The 24,957-nt window shown below is 32.6% G+C and overlaps 1 protein-coding gene across 4 annotated transcripts in view; it reads right to left on the reverse strand.

Annotated features, from left to right (window-relative positions):
- Positions 1-24,957, reverse strand: part of CadN (neural cadherin) — a 193,605-nt gene that overhangs the window by 148,810 nt on the left and 19,838 nt on the right. For all 4 annotated transcript variants that reach the window (XM_089216484.1, XM_089216482.1, XM_089216486.1 and 1 more), the window contains exon 2: positions 7,617-9,169. In XM_089216484.1, coding sequence (XP_089072610.1) covers positions 7,617-9,021 — 1,405 coding nt within the window. In that variant the 5' untranslated portion in view covers positions 9,022-9,169. The remainder of the gene's footprint in view (positions 1-7,616; positions 9,170-24,957) is intronic.

A 24,957-nucleotide genomic window follows, 5' to 3' on the forward strand; every position in this document is an offset into this window, starting at 1 on the left:
AGTAATATGTAGTGTTACCAACGGGAAATAATTGTGCGACAAAATCGTAACCATTGGTTGTTTTTACATACTATTATTATTATTTTTCTCCGGCCACTTCAAACCATACCGTCGAACAGGATGCAACGCTCCAGCCGCATCTCTGTCCGTTGCTGTTCTCACTCTCTCCAGGCAGTCCGAACCGCCGCACCTAATGATTTCTCCATTAGTTTAATTAAGTTTTATCGTCTCGTACTCGACGAGGTTGTAACGTTATGTGTATGCTAAGGTCGTTCGTTTTGTTCATTATTATGTGTCTTATACGTCCCCGAAATAAATTATGTGGCCGGTTATAGTGCGAATATAGCGTGTCGTGCGCAAAAGTTCCACCGTCCACCGTCCACCATCCGCACACTCGGCCACCACCTCTGCCCCCGATCACGTCTTATGTGACAATAATAATATCATTTATCATCACGTCTTGTGCGTATGATAATAATCAATTAATAATAATATTATTTTTTGAGTTTGTTAATTAACGGCTTCACACCAATAATTATTATTGTCCCCGACGACGATGACCAGTACGTTTGTTTTCTGTCTCTTCTTGCCGTCCCTCCGGAGTGCACGCCATATATTTATCTTAAAATTATTACTGGTAGGTTATTTGTTATCAAAACATGGAGTAGCAGCAGCTGATGTTTTACGCGGAAACAACATTAGAAGGATGATCTGCAGGCATCGACGGGTACCTAGCTATATGTATTATAAATCCGCTCATAAATTATTACTTGTCAAGTTTACCAATTCGAATTCTTGTTAAGGTTAGACATGGCATGTCTGATAAATCATACGTATCATTGATGATATGCACCTCCGCGTGCAGAAATTTACATGCGAGCGATAAACCACTGGAGGAATTACAATGCACACACTAACATTCATTTACTATTCTCACACAGTGACACAGTTCAAAAATAAATGCTTGATCGACTATCGAAAACGTTAATTAGAAGTTTTTTACCGTGTAATAAATATGTAGAGACAATTTTACCGAATTTTTCAGTAATTCCATTTCACCTATTATATTGAGCATGCGAAACACACATTTTGAAAAAAATACCCAAAAATCACTATAGGAAGCTCAATTTAACTGCATTTTCCCCTCAATGTTCCCAAGCAATAGAATTCAGCGCATCATGCAGAATCTGCCGATGAGTGATATTATTATTTTTTACGCGTGTAAATGATCGTATTTTTGCGAGTTTCGCGAATTCTGTGGACTATAGATACCTCAAATAATATCAGCCGAGTGCTAACTAAGGTGAATTAAAAGGATTATACTTTAAAATATGCGCAGACCATGGGTAAAATATGTCATGAATTTTCGTGAAAAAAATATGAATAAACGATTTATTATAAAGTTGGGATAAAATTCCAGAAATTCGCACAAACCGTGTGATAATCTGACATTTTTCTTTAAAGTGCACCTATATATTATTTAATATTATATTTGAGCTGTGTGTTCGGTTTATTCTGTTTTTGCTCCTGTTTGATCGTCACAGAGAAAATATTATTATTATTACTATTATTATTATATACTGCCATACAGACAACGAAAAGTTCAATCGATAGTTTTTTCACGTATAATATTATACCCATGCGCTTTAGAGACGTTTCGCAGAGAGATCTTCCAGCAGTTGGAGAGTATTTTTATCCTCCCTAACTATTTATAACATTATTATAAAATACATTATCAGGTGCCTAGCTACATTTTATACCATATACTTTTTCCTATAATCACTAGCTGCGTACTTAATATTTTATTTAAATATAGTTGCGTGTAATTGTCTTTTATATTTTTTCTAATATGTACCAAGTAATAATATTATCTAAAAACACCTTCATGAACATAATATATCATATAATCATACACCACATCATAGTTGGTTATTATTCGATCGCAATAATAGTTATTTTCAAATTTAATAACAGTTGTACGTCGTACGAAGAATATTATTATCCATTAATATTCCCGTTGTGTCCGTCCGTCCATCACGATTTTTGTTACCATGGTTACATCAATATCGTTGTTGATTTTATGAAAATACGTTTTGGCCTAGACTCCATGGTAGCTGTTTTCGATATTACTATACAGACGTAATACTATTGAAATGTATAGTAAATATTTGGTTTTTATAGTCTGTTTTAATTTTATCGTATCTGGTATGACGCGTGTTGCTTATTGCTTATAGTTGACTTATTAGTGTTTTGATTAAATCTTCTATCAATATGATTTTATTAGAGATCTTATGTTTATTTAATTAAGGAGGGTGCTGCAATAACCAATTAGTGTTTAAATCTATAATTTGATACAATATATTTATATTGTTAATGAAATGTTTACACATCATTAGGTTGAAGCAATTTTGATAAAATGCACCCTTAACGTCAAATACTACCAATAATTTCGTACTTAGACACACTTATCATTTTTATTTTCCATTTTAACACATACATTTATTATATCCTTAACATCTCGCTTTGTTAAAATACTTTTGTCAATACTTTAATGAAAACCAATTGGCGTTTATTAGGCATGTATAAATAAAAATTAATAAATAATATTTTTTTTTTTTTAATATTTAATACAATAATTGAGTTTGCTAACCGTTTTATTTGTTTAAGCAAATAGAAAAAAAGAAAACAATTTGTTTTATTTAAGCATTTAACTACGCATCTCCATTTTTGTAAATTTAATAAGCGTTATTAACTATTCATCTAAAATTCAACATCAGAAGTGTTTTGTTATTATTCAATATGATTGTCTCCTTTCACAATCAATTTAAAGTAGTAAGTATACAAAATTAAGTTAAAGGCATTAGTATCTATATACATTTTTATATTGAATTGTTTAATAAATCATCAAGACTATTATTATATAATTCGTTCCCATTTTATAATTTATTTGAATGTTAAGAATGTAAAATATTGAAAACAACTCGTTGATCCGACGCCAAAGCGAATACAATAACGGTCATCTGACTCCACAATATTGCCAAGTTCTAAATAATAAGAGGCCCACGACGTCAACGGGTCTTGCGGACGTAAAGGGTTACATCCTGTTTTCAGACTAAATTCATATAATTTGGTCGTTTAAACTATTTTTTTTGTAACGAATATCAATTAACAATTTTATTTTTATCGAGTTTACTAAAACGTTTGTGTTTGGATGGTAGATACTTCTTATTATAATTTACGCACGAAAAATTATTTCAATTTTTTATTATTTTAAATTTAAATTATGACTTGTTTCAAACAATATATTATTATGTGTGGTGCTGTCTAACGCCTATGATATTAATACCTCTTAATTCTTATAACACTGTTGTATAATATTTTAGAACTATATATAGATGTATAATTTGATTTCACGCGATTTTTATCAAACGTTGTATTATATAATATTCATTTGAATTAATAATAATTACCCTGCAGGTACCGTAATTGCATGTAATATTCTATGGTAAAGTTAGTGTTTAATGTCAAGAATAATATTATATGCGTTATCCGGCGTTGAACCTTTGATAAACTTAATTATTATAAGAACTGCAGGACCGTTTCATGTAATTCAATCCGCCCACGACCAAGCATCAGTCCCTGCAGCAGAGCCTTTACTGGACTTAATCCGGACTCGATAATTACACCACGATTGTCGGCTACGATATAATGGTAGAATTAGTGAACGCGATACCAGTTATACTTATATATATATATATATATATGTGTGTGTGTGTTTGTATAGAATCTATGTGGATATTATGCGAAGCGAAAACAGCCGTCTCTTGTACACAAAGCACGCAATGGCAGATTATTCTCTTATATTATAGATGATACCTACCTACTCAGTAGCACACATTGTCCATGTTATAGTGTATAATGTATATTATTATGTGTGTATCTTGCGATATGCACAGAATCCTATAAGTTTGTGCCGCTCTAGTGAGTATATACCTACATACCGCGATGGCGCTATATATACGTATAATGTGGTACTCGGTATATATTTTAATTTATAGCATAATATATGTAGTAGGTTGTCAAGTGTTATTCCCGCGGCTTACACGTATATTATTTACCTACTCTATTTCCCGTTTTCTTGTGCCGCTATACCTCTTGATTGAATCGTATAGTTTTACTGACACTGATTACTATATGACGAGCACTCGAGAGGATGAAAACTTTGCTAATTCACTAGACGTGGCCATAAATGAGTTAGCGGCCGGTATGGCTGATTTCAGTGGAATAAGACTTAAGAGCTCGTGATATATGCATACTAAAAAGGTCGGCGGCTATATTCGTTGAATAATATACCATGTATTTATAATATTTGTTATTATATATAATATGTACATATAAGCGAAGTAGCTTCCGGTATAGCGCGCAGAATAATACAATTATTAATTATCAAGTTGGTATATATCTACCTAGTTGTACGCGCATCGTACGCTCCGCTCTTCGGTTATAATATAATTTAATATTGATAATAAACCTTTCATGAACGTGTGGTAAATATGACGTAAAATGACGTCCACCTGCTGTGGCGATTCTCAGAAAAAAAACTAACTATAGTAACCTATGTAATATTATAGTGCAATAAATAAGGCATTAACACGCAATCCCTAAAAATTTTCGGGATCGTTATGTAGTTTTTAACAATATTTACGTTATATTCATACATGATACATACGTACACAAATCTAAAAATTTCGAATAATGTATAATATATCTATATATGTTGTATATACGGATCCACACGTGATTTTAAATCCCAAAAATAAAATACTAAATATCTACGTCTTTTATGTGCAGAATATAGAATATAGGTATGGATTAGGTATATCAATTTAAACAATGCTAAATTCATGTGATTTTTCTTTTTAATCGTAAACGTCATATTATTCCCATGTCTACAAGCCTTGGACGTATCAATTTTAAATATTAAAAAACTCGTTACAGCCTGTCTCTAGCAGTATTGTTTCAAACATTTATTTATGCTACAAATAATTAACCAAGTCGGCGTACCTACTTAAGCAGTGCCGTCCGCATGGCTTTTATTTATTTATTTTTAAAGGGGACGATAACAAAAATCAATAGCTTGTTTTGTGCAAATCAGTAGATAGACGTTCCGATCATCCACATGATAGAACAATGATTAGGGTTTTCTAGTTTTTTCTATTATCATTTTGGAGGGGTGTTTAAAAGTTTTATGCTCAAATCGATTTGCGAATTTATCATGTGGGCACTTATATAAAACTGGATAATAATTTATTCCTTCAAGTATGGACAAAAAATAAAAAATAGCATTATTGTAATTATATTGGTACGTACAGCTTTTACGAAATTGATTTTGGTTATTTATTGTGCGTCTAATTTAATAATTATAATTTTTTCACTGAAGGGCTAAAATTTTTATCTAGTTGAGTATCATAAAAAAATGATTTTTAATTAATATTTTTTTGGTTAAATAATTGATACAAAACAATATTTTTAACTATGAATTTGTAGCTTTTTTAACTATATCACCACGATCGTTCGATAATGTAATAGGTATGTCCTGTTATGTGTCATGATTTCTTATTTGAAACTATGCTTTTATTATTAGAACCTGCAGGTTTAGATAAATGCAAATGGAAAATACAGCTTATGTGGTGAATAAGGTGGGAATTTCCTTCAGGTGCGTCACACCATTATACAGTTGAGTGCTTACTCCAGCTATCGAAAAAAAAACTGAGCAGATGTCAGAATAATATATGATTATGATTCTAAATATTTCGAATAGTACTTTATATTAACGTTGACCAGCGTTTGTTTTAAAGTGTTAAAAATAATTTGATGGCTTTAAATTAACTTTTGAAACCAAACTTGAAATAGAGTTCCAGCGATTGTCAGTTCAATTTTAAAATTTATCGTACCAATAAGTTATAACATTCCGAACATTTTATGTTGGTCCATTTGTAATACTATAAATCATTTTTGCCTGAATTAATAACAGGAATAATACTGTTAAATTATGCATAAAAATAAACATTGTCAATCAATTTTGTACAGTAATCATAATATAATCATAACTTATTGTTATTCTATAATATAGTCAACATTCATGGAAGACATAATATCAGTACCTATACCTATATCGTATTTCAACTATAACAATATTAATTAAAACATTAATTGTTTCTAAATATAATTTAGCTCTATACCACTCCAAAATATGTCGAGCATTTTCATTCGCCAAATCACAATTTCGCACCCATAGTTTTAATCACGTATTTTAATTAACTAGATTTACACGAAACATTACCTATAACCTCCAAATTCTACAAAATTATTTAAACTAGATCAATGGCCTGCAACATAATAATATATTGTTTAACACGTGTTAACCTTTGAAGCTTTCAATATTTCCAGTGAATGATTTTAATTTAAAATGATAATCAATTTCTGACTTCGTACACTATGAATATTGCGAAATATTATGTTATACCTAATTTATAAAAGTCTACCTTTATAGCTATTAGGTACCATATGTAATATATCTTTGATAAATATGCTCGAATTTGAATGTTTCAGTCTTATTTTAAGATATTATATCACTAAACATATATTTTTTTAATATGTCGTACATTAATTTGCCTATTATATCATGAAGTCTGACGTTGAACATATACATATTCAGCATATGTTGACTTTTGTGTTAGTACTGCGCGTTATTAGTTTACGCCAAATTAATTTTGATAACATACTGCTGCAAGACATAGACATATTATGTTTACATACAATTCAGGGGTCTCCAAACAATGACTCGCAAACAAGTTTTCACCAAAGGAAAGTAAACAATCTAACACTTAACAGTAGGTATTATATGTATCTAATATCACTAATATCCGAAATTATTATTAAGCGCACATGTCAACTAAATAACCTGCAGTATGATAATATTATATAACGAATTATATTTAAATGAATTACAAGAACTATATTTTTTTTTCAAATTTCTACAAAATTAAAGATTGTATGTATATAATATATTACTATGTACTTTTGATCACTTAATTTTTTTCTTATATTTTACGACGCGTTCCTTTGAAAACCTTTGTAACTAACTTATAGTATTTATTGTGAACAAACCAGTTCCAAATATAGATTATGAAGTCTATGGTAAAGGTGCCTACTACCTATACTAGAGTATCCGAATTTCATTGGTCAAAACATCCGGATATTTGTTTTATTTATAAATACTTTATTTATTTACGCCGATTAGAGATCATTAATTCTCGAATATCAAATAGTAGATGATCTTGAAATATTATATCATAGGCATGTGCATTGTACATTGTATTTTAAAATGCAATTCATATATCGTTGATTTATACTCGCAAAGACCTATTTCAAAAAAGCTAACCCAACAAATTCGTATACTATTATGATTATATAGGTCACGTACATTCGCACATCCTTTACTTATGTCACAATATAGGCATAATGCTTTTTTGTTTTTTAAATAACGGTTTCTTATATTATCCTATTCAAATAATGAGGAATAAAACGGTTGGCTGCAGATGAAAGACACTTACCTCCGACGCCGGCGTTCGTGATGGTCACCCAAAAGTCGATGGTCTTCTCGGGGCCCAACTCCTCGTAGTCCCACTTCTTCTTGACCCGGACGGCGCCGTTCGGCTCGACGGTCACCCATGGGTTCTCGTCCCGGATCTTGAACGTCTCCTTCTCGGTCTCCTTTTCCAGCGGGAACACGCTCCGGCCCTCCTGTTCGCCGTCGGTCTCGGTGAACTCGATCCGCTTGGTGGGCCGCACGGCCCGCGTCACCCGGCGCTTGTACACCCGGTGGTCGGCCGCGTCGTCGTACGCGCCAAAGTCCTGCATGAGCACGTCGTCGTCGAGCACGACAAAGTTGTACTGGATCCAGACGGTGGCCGGCCGGTCGGCGACGCGGGACGGCTCGCGCAGGTCGTGCGCGTCCACGGTCAGCTGACACTCGAAGTACTCGCGGGACCGGAGCACGTCGTCGGACACGAGCAGCTCGCCGGTCTGCGGTACGACGACGACGGCGGAGCTAGGCGCGGACAGCCGGTAAGCGACGTGGTCGCCGTCAGCGTCAGTGGCCGACACGCGGCCCACGGCCGAGTACCGGCCGGGGCCCGCCGTCCCGTTGTCCAGGCCGAGCGCGAACCCGTCCACGTTGATCTTGTACAGGGCCTGTCCGAACACGGGGCTGTTGTCGTTCTCGTCCAGCACGTCCACGTGCACGGTGGCGTACGCCTTGTCGATGCCGCTGCCGTCGGCCGCCTGCACGATCAGGTCGTACGACGGGCGCTGTTCCCTGTCCAACGGCCGCTTGGTGACCAGGTGCACGCCCCGGTAGTACGACTTGTTCGTGATGTTGCCGGCGATGATGTTCTCGGCCGTCTTGAGCGCGAACGCCCCGTCGTCGTTGCCGTCCACGATCGCGTACCGTATGGGCAGCCCGGCCACGCCTTCGCCGAACGCGTGCAGCACCGGCACGCCGCGGACCCTCGTCCCCGGCGGCTTGTTCTCCGACACCTTGCCGTCCGGGTAGGCAGCGTCGCCGGCGAACCGCAGCATCTCGCGCTTCTCCAACACGAACAGCTGCATGTTGTGCGTGAACGTGGCGTTCGGCGACTCCTCCAGCACGACCAGGTTGACGGGCCGCTTGACCAGCAGCCCCAGGTCGGTGGTGGTCATCAGCAGTCCGTCCTTGAGCACGGCGAAGAACTGCGAGAATCCGGTCTCGAGCAGCCGGAAGTACGCGTACTTGTTGTCGCTGGTGAACTGTTTGATGCCGTATCCCGGGTACACGTCGCTGGGCAGTATCGCTATGTTGTGGTGCATGTGCGGCGACAGCGTTGCACCGCCGTCGCTGCAACCGGCCGCGGGCGCGCGGCACACGGCCACCAGGGCCACCGCGGCCACGGCGGCCGTCAGCAGCGCCGACGTCCTCATCGCGGGTCCGGTCTCCGACCCCCGCGAGTCCGTCTGTCGTCTGCTGTGGGCGATGGTCACTTCCTCCGTTTCTCCTCTTCTTCCGCTCGTAACAATGTACAAAGACGAACTCGTCGTCAGTGGGCCACACCTAGTGGACGCTTCTACTCTGAAATACAAAAATCCACACGTTAAATCGTCGTATCATTTTATACAGTTTCGTAATAGAGTTTCAATGTTGGTTTTGGGAAATTTTATTAGGTCCTGCATAGTCTTTATCACCTTGCAGTGGTGCACTTACTGAGGTGAATTTAACTCAAATTTTACTCTACGAAAGCGCCGCGAGTAACCGATTTTATGAATTTTATTATTTAGGCAAAGATTCCGCGAAAGTATATAATCCATTGATGAACCGTTACTTTTTATTTGATTGTATTAGCTTATTAATCACATAATATTACGTAACAACAAATAAGCGACTTGCAGCCGTAAAATGGGTTAATTAAATAAATGGGTAACAGTCTTCGGACCTTGTCGTCTCAGACAGCGGTTTAAACACAATTGTACGATCAAAATTATATATTTTGGTACACAGACGGGCTTCATCAACATAATATTATCATCGTGATATTTATGTGACACGCGGAGACACAATATTTTTGATGATATATATAGGTAGATACTATATGTGATGTATTAATGTATTATGCGACACCGCGTCAAGTTTAAGGTTAATCCACCGTTCTTTCGTTTTCCGTTTTACTTTCTCTTGAATTTTTATATGCATATCATAAAAAATATAATAGATAAAAAATGATAAAAATGATGATGATTTTCCAGTTCGCTTAATTCTGGACATCAATTCAATCAAGATTGAAACCCATCCCGTCTTTATGCGTTTACATCAAAACACGCGATGTCCAGAATAATAATTAAGAATGTAAATCATAAAAGTAATCACTGTTATAGGAGTGTTAATAAGGTGGACTTTTTTTATTTTTACGTATATTAATTGTAAACATTTTTATGCACCGAAAACCGAATATAATACTAATTAAGTTTAATAGTAATAAAATGAAATCTGTAACCAATGACAACCGCTTGAGTAAACAAAAAATTATTCGTGAACCAAAACTAAATTCATAAGCGAGCTACCCCCTACAGGAAGGTCCATTAGGGGTTGAAAACACGAAATATATAAACATCTCTAGGAATTTATTGATATAACTTTTATCGAAAACGCGGACCAGAGGGACGTAGTGGGCAGTAGTGTGTGTGTGCAATGTGACGATCGTGTGGTACTATGTGATAGGCGAACTACGGAAATTATAGGTGAGATATTAGGTATGTATTATTATATTTGTTTAAAACATTATGTGGTGTAAAGGTGTTTTAGACTATCGTAAACCGTGTTAAACTGTTTTACAGTCGTTTGAAGTGGTCATGAGGATGAGGTGTCTAAGGGGAATAAACGGATGTAAAACGATAAACGCGTATGCCATCGCTTTAAGTATATATTATCTACCAACGTTCAACAGTGTTGGCCGAATTGAATTTTAGATAATTAGCTTGAGGATGGGCAAGACGTCGTAGGCGTGCATCACATAACAATACTCGTACGTCGAGTGAAACGACATCATATTATAATTTTCATTGATTTAAATTTTGTTTTTCGTTATGATGTTTCATTTCGAAACGCAAATCGGACACCGGATGGGGGAGGTTTTGAACGCATTTTCCGAAAACCGTAACGCTCGCGTTGTAAATACGTTTACCTACGAATAACCAGAAGAGAAACTTTTTGAGTTTAAATTGGGCTCTTATGGGAGTTGATTTATTAATAAGTTTTTGAAGACTTCGTATGGGGAACAGATTTTCAACGCCAGTTGGAAAACTAGTGCTGCCGGATTATCATTATTCTATTTTTCTAACTAGGCTGTCTTTTCGAACAGAAGAAAATATTATCTTTATCCTAACAAACTTGTAATGATAGTTTTATCTTAAATTGTGTGTGTGTAAAAATTAGCAGTATCAGTGTTACCAGAAAAAAAATAATTGTACTTTTTCGTTAAATACATCGGTTTTCCAACAAATTGAACAGATTTTTTAGTTCTCAGCGAGAGTCTCTTTTGGTTATTCTGTATAAAATGATTTATATCGTCACGTTTTTATGATAACCTTTTTATTTATTTTTTTCGATTATAAACGTTCAAAAATAAATGTTCCTTTATACGATATTGTAGCCCTATATGTATAGTCTTTTCCCGCGCGTGCATATATTATAACGTTTTACGTCTGAAGCATATAGGTATACACGGTCGTAAAGTATCAAACAAATAACTGACAAATATACCTTTATAACATATATATATATATATTAATACACACAGATGACGACGAAACGGATTTGGTTAAAATAATATTATAAGTACGTTCGATAAGCGTAGTCTTTTTTTAATATACGTACCTGCGACTTAAAAAATCAAAACTCGAAACATACCACATGATAATATACAAGAGCTGGAGTAATAATATTATTTTGTTGTTTGTATAACATTATTATGATAATAATATGGTCCCCCGTTTGTGAGCGGACACCGCGGCCAATAAAAAAAAAAAATGAAAAAAATAGTGGGCACACACCGAATAGAGATGTCGGCGCGCGTCTTGTTTCGTGACATTTACCCGAAAGAATAAACGATAATTTCCCCGTGAACACACACACGCACACTATATTGTATTTATCATCATACCTCCCATGGCGAACGCTAACGTATAGAGGACGTAATTCAGACGTATGATAATATAATACCGCCGTGGTACAATTATACACACAGCAACGTCGTAATAACAACATATTATACGCGTTTCAATTTAAAATATTCAAATAGAAGAGACGACATCGGTTTGGGGACGCACAGAATTGAGGTCCAAGCGATTAATTTTCCAAAATTCGTGCACTCGAAGTGGGTTACGGCCGGGCACAGGTGATGGGCGTTAAGTAGTTAAAATGTTAACTTGACTATACCTAGTTGGTTTATTCAAAGTCTAACCCAGTTAGTTTCATTGACAGTTGAAATAACTTAGCTTTTATCAGATGGTCTAAAAATAATCCATCGAGTTGAAAACGTTTTGAAATATTTCGTTTATACGTAAATATTAATGTAAAATAAAAACATTTCAATACCATAACAACACAAACATTTTTGTTGTTTTTCTTGATAAAATTGTTTTATAAGATTAGTCAGACGATGACGAAGTCACTCTTGAATTTTTGACGTGACTTACGTATAATAATTTTAAATAAATGGTTCAGCTTTTTTCCAAACCGAGTTAAGTAAATTTTTTTTTCATATTAACTTTTAATTTATTTATCTATCACGTGTATTATTCTTAACTCAACTTAATCTCGAATTACTTAATTGTAATTGTCGACGGACAATGTTTACAGACATTTACATAATATATTGGCATATTTCCGTTTTAAAACCGGAACATATTATAGCAAAACATTTTTGGGAAGCCCTTGAACTTGGATTCGATACGAATTACCCCTACGAATGGGTAAAATAGTGCCTAATATATTTTATCGTTTTTTTTTTTTTGTTACTTTTATTGTATTAAAATGTAAAACGATTTACCTAAATCGGTATAACATGAATACAACTACACCGAGCTTAAAATATCAGTACACCTGATCCGGCCGAATCACGCTATGTTTTGTACATTATACTTTTCAAATATAAATATATTTTAAAAGTATTTAAAATACCATACACGCAAGTACTTGATTTTTTTTATCGTTTTTGTCGATATAAAATTGTGTAGTTATGTACTTTAAAATATAACTAATGAATATTAAAATTGAATAATTAATAAATATAGTATTTATAATTGCAGATTCTAGAATTTCAGCTGATATCTGCACACGCGTATATAGGTACTATTAGTACTTATGTATTGTAATTGTGTTTTAAGTTTTAATCAATAATAGCCGAGTTAAACATCAATTCAACCGGAAATTATACTACATTTTAGACATCTTATCATTATGAATTATGAAATGTTATTTTGAAATACCAAGTAACATACCAGAAGACACAGCAGAAATATTTATCGTCAAAATACAAAAAGCAAAATAATAATAATAATTTTTTTTATTATTCTGGAGTAAAAAATACGAAGAAAAAGTGTTGGTATTTAAAAATATTGTTGGAATATTGGTACGGTTCTTAGAACGAATAACAAAAGAAATAAAAAACGGGGATTACTGGTACTCTTAGAAATTTTATTTTCAGGTGTCATAGAATATTAATTACAATTTTTAGTTAATTAACATCGTCCAGAAATTAAATTTAAGTAATATGTCAAAAACAAAAAAAATAAAGTTAGCGATCGAAATGAACAAAAAATACAAATAATACATACAAAGTATATAACAGTTATGTAAAATAAATATACAGTAAATATAATGTATAATTTATAAACAGTATAATAACTATATTTCATACACTTTGGTATATTGTTTAAAAACTATCTTATTTTAATTTCATTATTAGGTCTCACATTTGTTGTGTAGTTATTGTCTTGCAAAGTATATTTTTTGAGTATTTTAACTTTTTTTTTTATTTTAACTTTTAGGCCTTAATATAGGTGTTGTTTGTATTTTATTCAATACGGTTTATTTCTATCCACATTGTCACTTCATCTTGTTTGGAATAATCGTCCATATTTTATTCTTTTTTTTTTTGTTTCATAAAAGTTTGGGAAACCTTAACTATTGAGAATCGTACCTACCAGTATTCCGCGTTGATAAAGACCGTGTACCAGTTTTACTTTTACCATTCGAGAAAGATATGACGTATCATTTGAAATACCAAAAAACTGCCCACCCATCATTTGAGTACAAGTATTCGAACAATACTTAACGAGGTCGCAGCTGTACAGTATTTACTTATACGTTATATTACATCAAATTCGGCGAAACATCAAGAGCTTCGTATTATATATAGGTACATGTTATATGGTATTTAAGTTTGATGTATAGTTCAAAATGCACATACACACATAGGTACATACGCGTTTATGTAACACAAATCTATAAATAATAATATACCTACCGCTGTATTATACCATTACCTAGGTACCGTATTAAGCGTGTGTGTTGGAGTGATGGCGTGTCGGAATTGATCGCGCAATGTTATTCTGTGATATTATATTTATATGTATACAGGGCGATTCACCAAACACGTGCTAGCCGCCATTATTGTTCCTTTGACAATACGAATTTATTAGAATTCTGATTTTTGAAATTTTCAAATATTCTCAGACACCATTTTTCAAATTCTCGAATTTTTTCGTATATAGGTACTGCTTATAATATAGTAGTGTTCTGAGACGACACAATATTTTCCGTTTTGCAAACCCCCTCCCCCTCTCTCACACTTTTTAATGTAAATTATTTATAGTGTTGGACGATGGTTCCGTACATTTTGACTTACTCGATCGAGTATGGTTTCGTGGTTACTAAAATGTTTGCACTAAAAAACGGTTTTACGAAAACTTAAAACAGACATATAATATTGGATTTAGTGTTTATCACACTTGCGTTAGGGCCGTTTTTACAAACTATTATTCGTGTCTCAAAGTACGAATTTCGATTAAAAATATTCAGAAAATTGGCACCTATATATATATATATGTATAGTGAACGTGTCTGCCGTGAATCACCCAATATATTACACTGCAGAGTAGGCACATCGTTTCGCGTTAAAAATGAATAAAAAAATTAAGCTTCCAAAGTTTTCCCGTATATATGTGGAGGTAGGCAAATACCTATATCTAAACTACGGCGATTTCGTACGGGTCCAGCTGAAGTGCTTCGAAAATGATTGTACACGCGACGAGTGCGGTGCACTAACTATGTAGGTATATTATATTACTAAACATGCTTTAAGTATTGATTTTTAACCAATTGCCCTTACTCTGCATTACACACACACACACACACACACACAGACACCCTTCATGATTTCGATTACGTCATTCATTAAAATGTATTATTTTTTTTCGGCGCAATAGGTACCTATACTGTCTATTATGATAACATATAGAACGACCGCTGAGGGTATAAACGGTGTAAACAGTAATAATTCATAATCTATCGTCGAACACAATAATATAATTATTTCGAATTTCAGACGATAAGTACCGACGACCCCGCAGCGCCGTGCTGCAGCGAACCTATATACCCATTACCCACCATGCACTACCTACCCGTATTAAACGCATTTTATCTATTCGATTATAAATAATAATAATAATAATATAATATACGTAAAAATATTCGCCCGGCCTCGTTCGTTACATTACCATTAGAGCCATTTATTCATGCACTTAACGATCATCAAACGTGCATTTAAAAATATGCGCTTATGCATAAAAAAAAACTAAAAATATGTGATTAAATATGCCGCCAAAATAATTAAAACACTAAAATGTATAGCTTTAAAAATTATATTTTTTTCTTTAACTTATTAGGTTTTAGTAATTTTATGATCTCTCTATAAGTTTTATCTAGATTAATTTTACTTTATACTAAATTGTTTTATTGTAATCTTATCTACCCATTCGCAATTCAGATAAAATGAGTCATCTCTATCGTCTTAAATTATATTGAAACTATAAAATATAAAACATTTAGTCTTTGATTCATGAAAAATATTCACCCAGTACATGGTTTTCGAAAAACCTTCGTGATATGCACTAAGAACTTAAATTATGTTCTTATAATCAAAAATATTTCGTTTAAACCCAAAAATGTCAAAATATGCAAAAATGTGCACTAAAAACTTTGAGCTTTTTGTCACTAACGTTGTGAAATGCACGGTGTACCTATACTTACTAAGCAGTTACTCTGCATATACGATAAAGTTAACCAAAAATAAAATATATGATTGCATGAAAGTTCTTGCTCTAATTATCATAATATAGTAGGTATGTATAAATGATATTTTTCATTTAAACTTCGATTTCAAAACGGGTTTTTATTTTTCGAAAATAATATTTTATTTGTGAACACTACTGGTGAATTGTATAGCAGAAAAAACAAAAAAGATATCTTATATCAGCAAGAAAATCATCCACTCAATAGTTTTCTAGAGATTCTTGTACGCGAAATAAAAGTTTGTATCGCCATCACAGGGCACTACTATTCAATAGTCGCAAAAATATCAGAAATTTAAAAACATTTGGTCCTTAGGTTGGTGCAATTCGATCAAAACGTGCTGTGCATTAAGTGTAAAATTATGGATTGATGAACATGCTTAAAACATCACTCTGTATAGGCGATAGGACTGCAGTGATGGAAACATGACGGACATGACGGACACGGAGCTTAAAACGTTGGGTTTTTGTTTGAAAAATATTAAAATGATTGACATCAAATGACATGAAATATCCATAATCTAGATACCAACTATATATAACCACATTCAACGACATTTGAATAATTATATTATTGTAGGTTTTACTCTGCAACGTGCGTACCAAGAGGGGTATCTGAAAATCGTTAAATGATTAATTATGAATTCAAACCGATAGGGCTGATGTCCTTAAGTCAATATTAATTAATTGCCTCGGGTTAACATTCGTACCTACCCTTATTGTTGTATTTTATGAATAATTTATTAAATTACACGGTCCTGCGCAAATTTCGTCTCAAAACATCGTTTCTGAAGCTAATTATTCATACAATCTTAAGACCCTGAACTTTACCACGCCATACTACGCCCAATCTCATCTTATTATTATTATTACTATTATTATTTTTGAATTTGAATGTATAATCATTGTTCTGCAATTCTGCATCAGTTAATTTTACTCGACAACCGAACACCGAGGAATGGCTCTTGGATGGATTAGTTGTTCAATAACTATTATAATATAATCCATACTAGTTATAGAACTGTTATGCAATTTTGACAACTATAATGGCTAAGACAAGTAATATAATTAATATTTTCTGTGTTGTACTATTGTAGAGAAAAGCAATATAATGGGTAGTACCTATACCACCTAATACAGCGTAATACATATGCTGTGAAAGGAAATTAATTTCAGCAGCCTTCTGCTCATACATACGTATACATATAATATTTTTTGTTGTGATCAACATCTTTTGATTTATAATTAATTTATTGAATCGTTCGCGCGATTTTAGGTTAGAATATTCAATATTTTAATATTGAAATTTTGATTTGAATATTTCAACACATCTAGCTAGTTTGTAAATCTGAGTTTTAAGAAACTATTGACTTTAAAAAAATTTATCCAAGTCAAGTGGTTTATTTTTTTACGATTTTTCAAAATATCAATTTTATTTTTGAAAAATAATTTTTTAAATAATTAGATGAGATTTTAACGATTAGGTATCTATTCGAAAATTCCCATAAATTTATTTTAAAGCTTTACTTTTAAAGTTTGAAATATTTTTCTTACGACTGAATCAACCATGCCCATCTACTGGACAAAGTTAACGATATTTATAAAATTTACCTATAAAAAATAAATCACACGACTTGAATAAAATAGTTATTTACTATCAACGTTTTTATAAAAAACAGATATTTTAATTAAAAAAATAAATGCTTACCAGATTTACAATTTACGCGAGATTCTTTATAATATGATATATATATATATATAAAAAAAAAAATGAAATCACATTGGCTGCTACAAAACTTTATCAGTACTTCCTGTTACGCACCTTGTAAAGTGAGATTATTTTGGAATAATTATTGCAACGTAATAGGTACATAAAATATGTTATCTATAGATGCATGAAGTTCAGGATTTGGCGAAAGGGTTTAGAGTACTCGGAGAGAGTGCTTTCCCCTAGCTTTGAACTACTTAAGGGCCAGTGAACAATTTTATTCGTTTTATTTTTCATTCTAGTCGTAATAATAAACTTATTTACGTATAACGAGCACAAAACAACACTTAAAATAACGAATTATGTGTGGTACTGATTTCCAAAAGCTGCAGTGAAATTTTAACGGCATAAAATATATAATATGCATCACGACTGATATGTCACGTCTTTTGTATCCAAGTGAAAAAAGAATGATACCTATATACGCGCGGATGACATTATTATATAGTCGAAATTATTTCGTTTTAAGTTGGATATTAGTTACAATCAAGTTTCGATCATTGAAACTAATGTTGTGAAATTGTTGCAAGAATATTTTCTCTCGGAATTCGATGGACGAATTTTCCGAAAGAAAATCGAGGGAAATGACAATCTTACTGCAGAGTGCGTCGTATAGGCTGCAGGTGGTCCCTAGTGTTTAATGAACTCTAGTCGTACAATATCATATTGGCGGAATGCGTTTTAAAATTGCATGAAAGTATACAAACCACAAGACGATCTATGATGGGGCACATCATCATTATTAACTGTTTGTTCGATGTGAAGAAAACATGAAAAGCTTAAACCCGCCCGCTCAAGTATAGAAGCATTGTCACCTTTTGCATCTCAGCCTCTCTGCAAAAGTTTGTACTTATATAATATAGCCGCCTAACCTCTAAAGCATATACCTAAGTGGCCTATCGCCTACGTGGCGTCCACGGAGACTTGGGAGGAGGGACACTCAGGAGTCAGGGGGACTGCGAGTGCCTCGACTAAATTTTCAAACATTTCAACGTTTTTTAAAATTTTGTTTTGGTTTAGAATCCTTAAGAACCAAAATTACAGTCGCAATTATTATTATTTTTATTTATGAAAAAAAAAATGCTTATAAAATGTGTGTGTGTATTATGATATTTTCTGGTGATCTAATAATTTCAGTAATATAAGTGATATCTGATAAGTAGATAATAGACTTATGCCTTCTATAGCTAATCACAAACGATAAATGAATAATAATTTGGTACACTTGTAATTTTTATGTATTTTGAATCGTTTGACTGGACATAAAAAAAAAGCAATTAAAAACGGTTTATTAATATTTTTTACGCTTTTACTTATTTTTTGTATACAAATGTAACTATGCCAGTAATAAATCATGCAATAATGTCAAAAAAGCATTTTTTAAATCTTCATACAAAATTTAGCAGGTAGGTACCCAAAATAATTAGTATTTTTTTGGTTCCAAAAAGAGTTATATCCCAATGTTTAGTGATTCTCTTAAAAAAAGTTTAAAAAATTAATCTATTTTTTTTTTTTTTTTAATTTGTTTATCTAAGTCACATCTAGAGTGATTGTGTCTATATGATCTAATACAATCTGTCATTATATACATAATTATTTTTCAAGAAAAATTAACAAAAATGTTTGTGTTATTATATAGTAAGTACCTATGATTGGATTGTTTTAATAGGGTAGTGATATGTAGGTAATTACGGATAAACGAACAATTTCAAAACGTCAACGTCAACTATATTATAAAATAGTTAATTCATAAGTTGAATTGAAAATGAACCAATTGGTTGTTAAGTAAAAAAGTAAACTATAGTTAATCGCCACTTTTGCAGCAATCATACTGCAACAACATAATATAATATAAATAATATTTCAACGGACAAAATAGACATTTTCATCGTCAAACAACAACCGTCATCAATAATACGCGTATAGTCGTGTAGTATAATAGTGGACGCTCCAGTATTATAATATATTATGTGAAGGTATATTTTTTATACTCTAAATAAAAAACACCTAGGTACATTGTAATACCTATATATATATACATTCAGACGATTCGGAATTTCGGTTGAGTACGTCCACGTCCTCTCTTATGCAGGCGGAGTGGACGGGGGCTCGGCGGTAAAATAAAATCATAACCTGCAGATCCGCGTGCAACGTGACAGCGCCGCGTGACTGACCTCACGGTCAGATGATAATAATATAATGTAGAGTATACCTACCCACCCACCAACCCACCCATACCCATATTATTGTATTGTACATAATGCGCACCGTTGGTGTGCAGCCATTCCGTTTTCAACAGTGTTTATCCCGACGGGAATCCGACAATATCGTCGTGTGGTTTTTTTAAAATATTATATCATATATTATGACCGGCCGTCATGATGATAGTACACGATTATATACGTAGGTAGTCGTATATTATGCCTACGCACGACACGGATATGCCTACCCATGTGCGAGCACACTAAACGGACGATGATCGATTCGGTACCTATATTATAATGTATGTGCATTATGTGCTATATTGTACGTATAACGAGGTGCATTTGCATTTGCATTTTTTAATACATGTTACACGACGCTTTCCGCGATGAGCTACAAAATATAACTATGTATATCAAGTACTCCACGCGTTCTCTAACCACAGACATTTTTTGCGTTTTAGCGGATTTTATACTTTATACGCAGTACATTTTTTTTTAAACGTTTTTAATGCATTTTTAATTTTTTTTGACATTTTTTACTGCGTTGAAATATAAGTATGTACTACTAAAAGCAATATAAATAATTTTAATTTTGAACTTAACATCAGGTAATCCGGTTTTAAATTAGACCATTCTGAAATGTATTTTTATGTCACACCTCTAATTAGCATAGTACGCTCCGAGTATCACATTAGTTGACGTAGAGAGGTCATTTTTAGTGTGAAAAACTACAAAACTAACTAATTGTTGGTTCGATCACTTAACTTTCAAAACGATTGAGAAGCTCTCATATTGTATATTTGTATTACAGTGTAATGCAAATGTAATTAAATTTTATAGTTTATCTATATATATATTATATACATATTTACATTTACATAATAATTTGAATTTTTTTAATAAATAATGCATTTTTTGATATTTTTTAGGATATTTTTTGCACTTTTTGGAATATTTAAGAGCATTTATATCCGAACCCTAATCACTGCAGTCCGATTCACCGACGATTCTCACCCCCTCCCCGTTTTACTTGTTAATATAATCATAACAAGGTTTTTCGAGCTTCACGCGCGTTTGGCCGAACGTTACTTTTTTACACACCTAATAGAAACAACGTGTTCGAGCTATAAAAAATAGCAGTATGATATTATACTATTATCATGAGCAGTAAAGAATAATATTATTAAAGACGAAATGATTATAAAGATAAAAATCAAAATAATATATTATACGAACCCAAACAGGCCATACATAATTATTATGATTGGGTATGGCACGAATATGAACTCGTTTTTTTTAGTGTAATATTTAGGTGTTACGCGTGATGCATTCCAAAATACGGATCTTAAAATTGAAAACATTTTTTTTTACCAAGAAATCAAATAATACCCGCTACGCATTTCGATTGAAAACTATATGGTGTTACAGTCACTGATAACCACTGGAAAAATCCGCATTTGTCGTTTACCCAAGTCTAAGTAGGAAATTTTCACTTAAAAAAATTTTAAATTAGTAATTTCCAAGAAAGATGAAAAAAATGTAATCATTTTTTTATTGTTGTTTACATTCATTTTGTTGTGTAAATAGCAATAAGAACGAGCAAATATTGATAATCATATTACCTCTGCGTATATATAATATGTGCTTATTAATTATATGATTAAAAACAAAATATTTAAATGAGTACTGCAAAAATTACATTATGATTGTATACGGCTTTTTATTGGTATGAAATAAAATATTTCGAAATTCGACGAATATATCTGATTTTTACACACGCATTAAGTACATTAATATTTTACATTGCAGCTATATACCTGTAGAGTTTACCACGGACAGTCCCAAAATAATATAATCTGTCGAAACGAGAGGGTTGATAAATCAGTGGCCAAACGCATCACGGCATAATATTATTAAATAAAGCCGGTCGTCGTCGCCCGTAACACATTACAATGTTATTGAAATGACTCAGTCAAATGTATAATTTTATTGTGTTAAATTGACCAAGCGCAATGCATTTTTTTTTTTTTTAATTTACAAACTCGCTCAAACGCACACCGCTCGGATTTTTGGTTCTAGTTTTTTATACCCTACTCACTCATTGCGGAGTTTCCTGTTGCGCGGAAATGCAAATTGCTGTTTAACCTAACCTCTTTTATTCGCTGTACATATTTACTCGCCAGCTAGGTGTATACATTATCTAAATTGAAATTCGAACGAGTGTAGTTTTGCGAGTTATATATTTATCAACGTAATGTATCTACCTGTATAACAGTCTATGATTATGGGTTTAAAGACACCCGCGGAGACTTTAATGACATGAAAATAATTATAGTGATCAAAACATTAATATTTTTATAATTTGCGAAAAATATTGCCCGAGTATAATAGTAGAATATGAGTAAATCTAAAATCATTTTTGTAATGCAATTTTTAACTCGTTAACGCCGCGGAGTTGAGCTATTATTATTGGTTTTCGTTGATTGGTGTCCACCATATAGGGAGATGATATGGTTGTTCTTATTTCGTAGAAAAAAAATTGTGTACTTGTAGATTTCGAAAAATTTGATTTTCTCTACGTTATACCAATTTAGTATAAACACTTTAATGACTATATATTATGTTCGTTCAAATTTTGATTTAGATACATCAAAGTTTACAAAAAAATTTGTCTATAGGTATAGGTACACACAACAATTTACTAGATATCAAAAAGTATGTTTTCAATAATTGAAAACAGAAGTTTGTATCGCTTCGACAGCGGACCTTCGCCTGATATATGGCACGAAAAATCTATGTATTTATAAAATATGACCTTTGAGGTATGTTTGAAAATTCGAATTTTTTGTAGTTTTAATAGCGTAAAATAAAAATAGTAAAGAAAAAAATCTAGAATTTACGTATAATCATAAAATTTTGATTTATTCTCAACTGAAAATTAAAATAGCACCTACGATAATACTTCGAACAAAAAAAAAAAGAAAAACAGATAACTATTTTGGATATAGTTTTTGTACCAAATAATACGGTGTAAAATTCTCTTTTATATAACACAATAAAAAAACCTCTTCACTTGAAGTATTAATGTTTTTGAAGATATTTTTTTACACGGTTTCAAGTTATTCCAAATTTTCGAAAGCAGAATTTTTTCTGAGTACCTATTTGGATACATAAAAACTTAATTTAGGAATATGTTTGTTTATGACTCATAGTATTTAAAATTCGGATGAACAAAAAGTGGGTAGAAAAATAGCTGATTTACAATATATCCGTAACTGAAATATTAAAATTTAAAAAAAAAATTGTTCGTATATAATTCTGCTGTACGTACCTATTTATAGTGTAGATTTTTCATTCGATTTTGAAAATTTCAAAATAACCAATTCGAAAATTTGTTTACAGAATATAAAATATTATAATATAATTTACATTATTTAAGTCAAAGGGTTTATTTTTTAGAATTTTTTTGAAATATCAATACATTTTGTTTAGTAAAAATATTAAAAAAACGTAATAATTTATTGCAAAACATTATTTTTTTTTGAGAGAGAGTTTTCTGACACGAGTACATTTCTCTTAACTATTTAGTGTTCATAATATATATTATAATCTTCGCAATAATTGTTCTCGTAGTACCTACGCATCGATTGCTTTATCACTGTTTATAAAGTTTCTTGCAACACCCTGTATACATGGCACACCATATTATTATACTGTCAGCGGATTCGTATACGATGATGCGTATTGCCAATGCGTGACCTTCACGTCCGTATTTGGTTTTTCGGGAGGAAATTAATCACGAAGTTGTCGGTGTGTGTGTGTGTGTGAGTCTTATTAGACTCGTATACTACACATAGAGGTCTGGTTTAGGTACCTACACATTACGACGTCGTATTGGATTGAGAATACCTGTGGCTTATGACGTTGTTGTATATAATTCGTCTTAGTCGTCGTCGTTTACTCTAAGTCGCTGTCGGTGTGCAGTGACCACCCACCCAACCACACGCACCGAGCACGACGACATTCACCTACGAAAATCACACGAGATCGGCAGGTATACAAGACGAACGTTACGCGTTTCTTTCAATAACGAATGTAATGATAATGAACGTTGACCGCACTCTTTGCGTCGTTTGAACGATATACAATGATATAATAGTAATAATAATAATAATAATAATAGTTTATTCGTGGGCCACATATATTATGACGTATGGCAGTGTTTCCCAACCTGTGCATGGCTGTCGTAAACTAATAATAGTAAAAAAAAAATATTAATAATAAAAAAATATTTGAATTTTAAAATGATCCATTTATTCGACATAATATTAAGTATTCATTTTTCAACATTGAATTATTATAACGAAATGATAAAATTGATTATAACTAAAGTTAATATTAATATTACTATACAGAGTGAGTTTTCAAGCACGCCTAACCCAATTTTCTCTTTCAACAACACATTTCTTCAAATTTTGATCTATATAATTTTCAAGTTTACTTTAAGATCATATTTTCAAATTTCTGATATTTTTTGTTATACTATTAAAGAGTACACTGTGGCGCTATCAATTTATATTTTTAAATGAGAACAATCACTTTTTACTGAAAATTATTAGGCGGGTAATTTGTTTGAAAATTTTAATGTAGGTATCTAAATCAAAATTTTAATGAGTAATTTCCGATTTAATAAAATGTTTATATTAAGGATTAAATGTGGAAATGGTTATGTAAAAATTAAAACTATATTTCATGTTGGATGTAGAGACTTGGATCATTTTTTACAAATTATTTATATTGATAAATAAATAGTAATTGCTAAATTTTTCATATTATCCTTAAAACACAAAGCTACATAACTCAAAAACTACTAGCTTGAATTTTGATTTAGATACATAAAAATTCTGAAAAAAAATAAAATCTGCTTATTAATTAAAAATAATAAATAGGGGGGGGGGGTCCTATTTGAAAAACTAAAGTTTATATTGTCACAGGATCATCCTTAAGTGGAACAAAATTGTTTCAATTTTTCGAAAAATA

The sequence above is a fragment of the Diuraphis noxia genome, unplaced genomic scaffold (assembly GCF_037042655.1).
Source record: "Diuraphis noxia isolate RWA-SAM2 unplaced genomic scaffold, SU_Dnox_SAM2 contig0001, whole genome shotgun sequence".
Lineage (NCBI taxonomy): Eukaryota > Metazoa > Arthropoda > Insecta > Hemiptera > Aphididae > Diuraphis > Diuraphis noxia.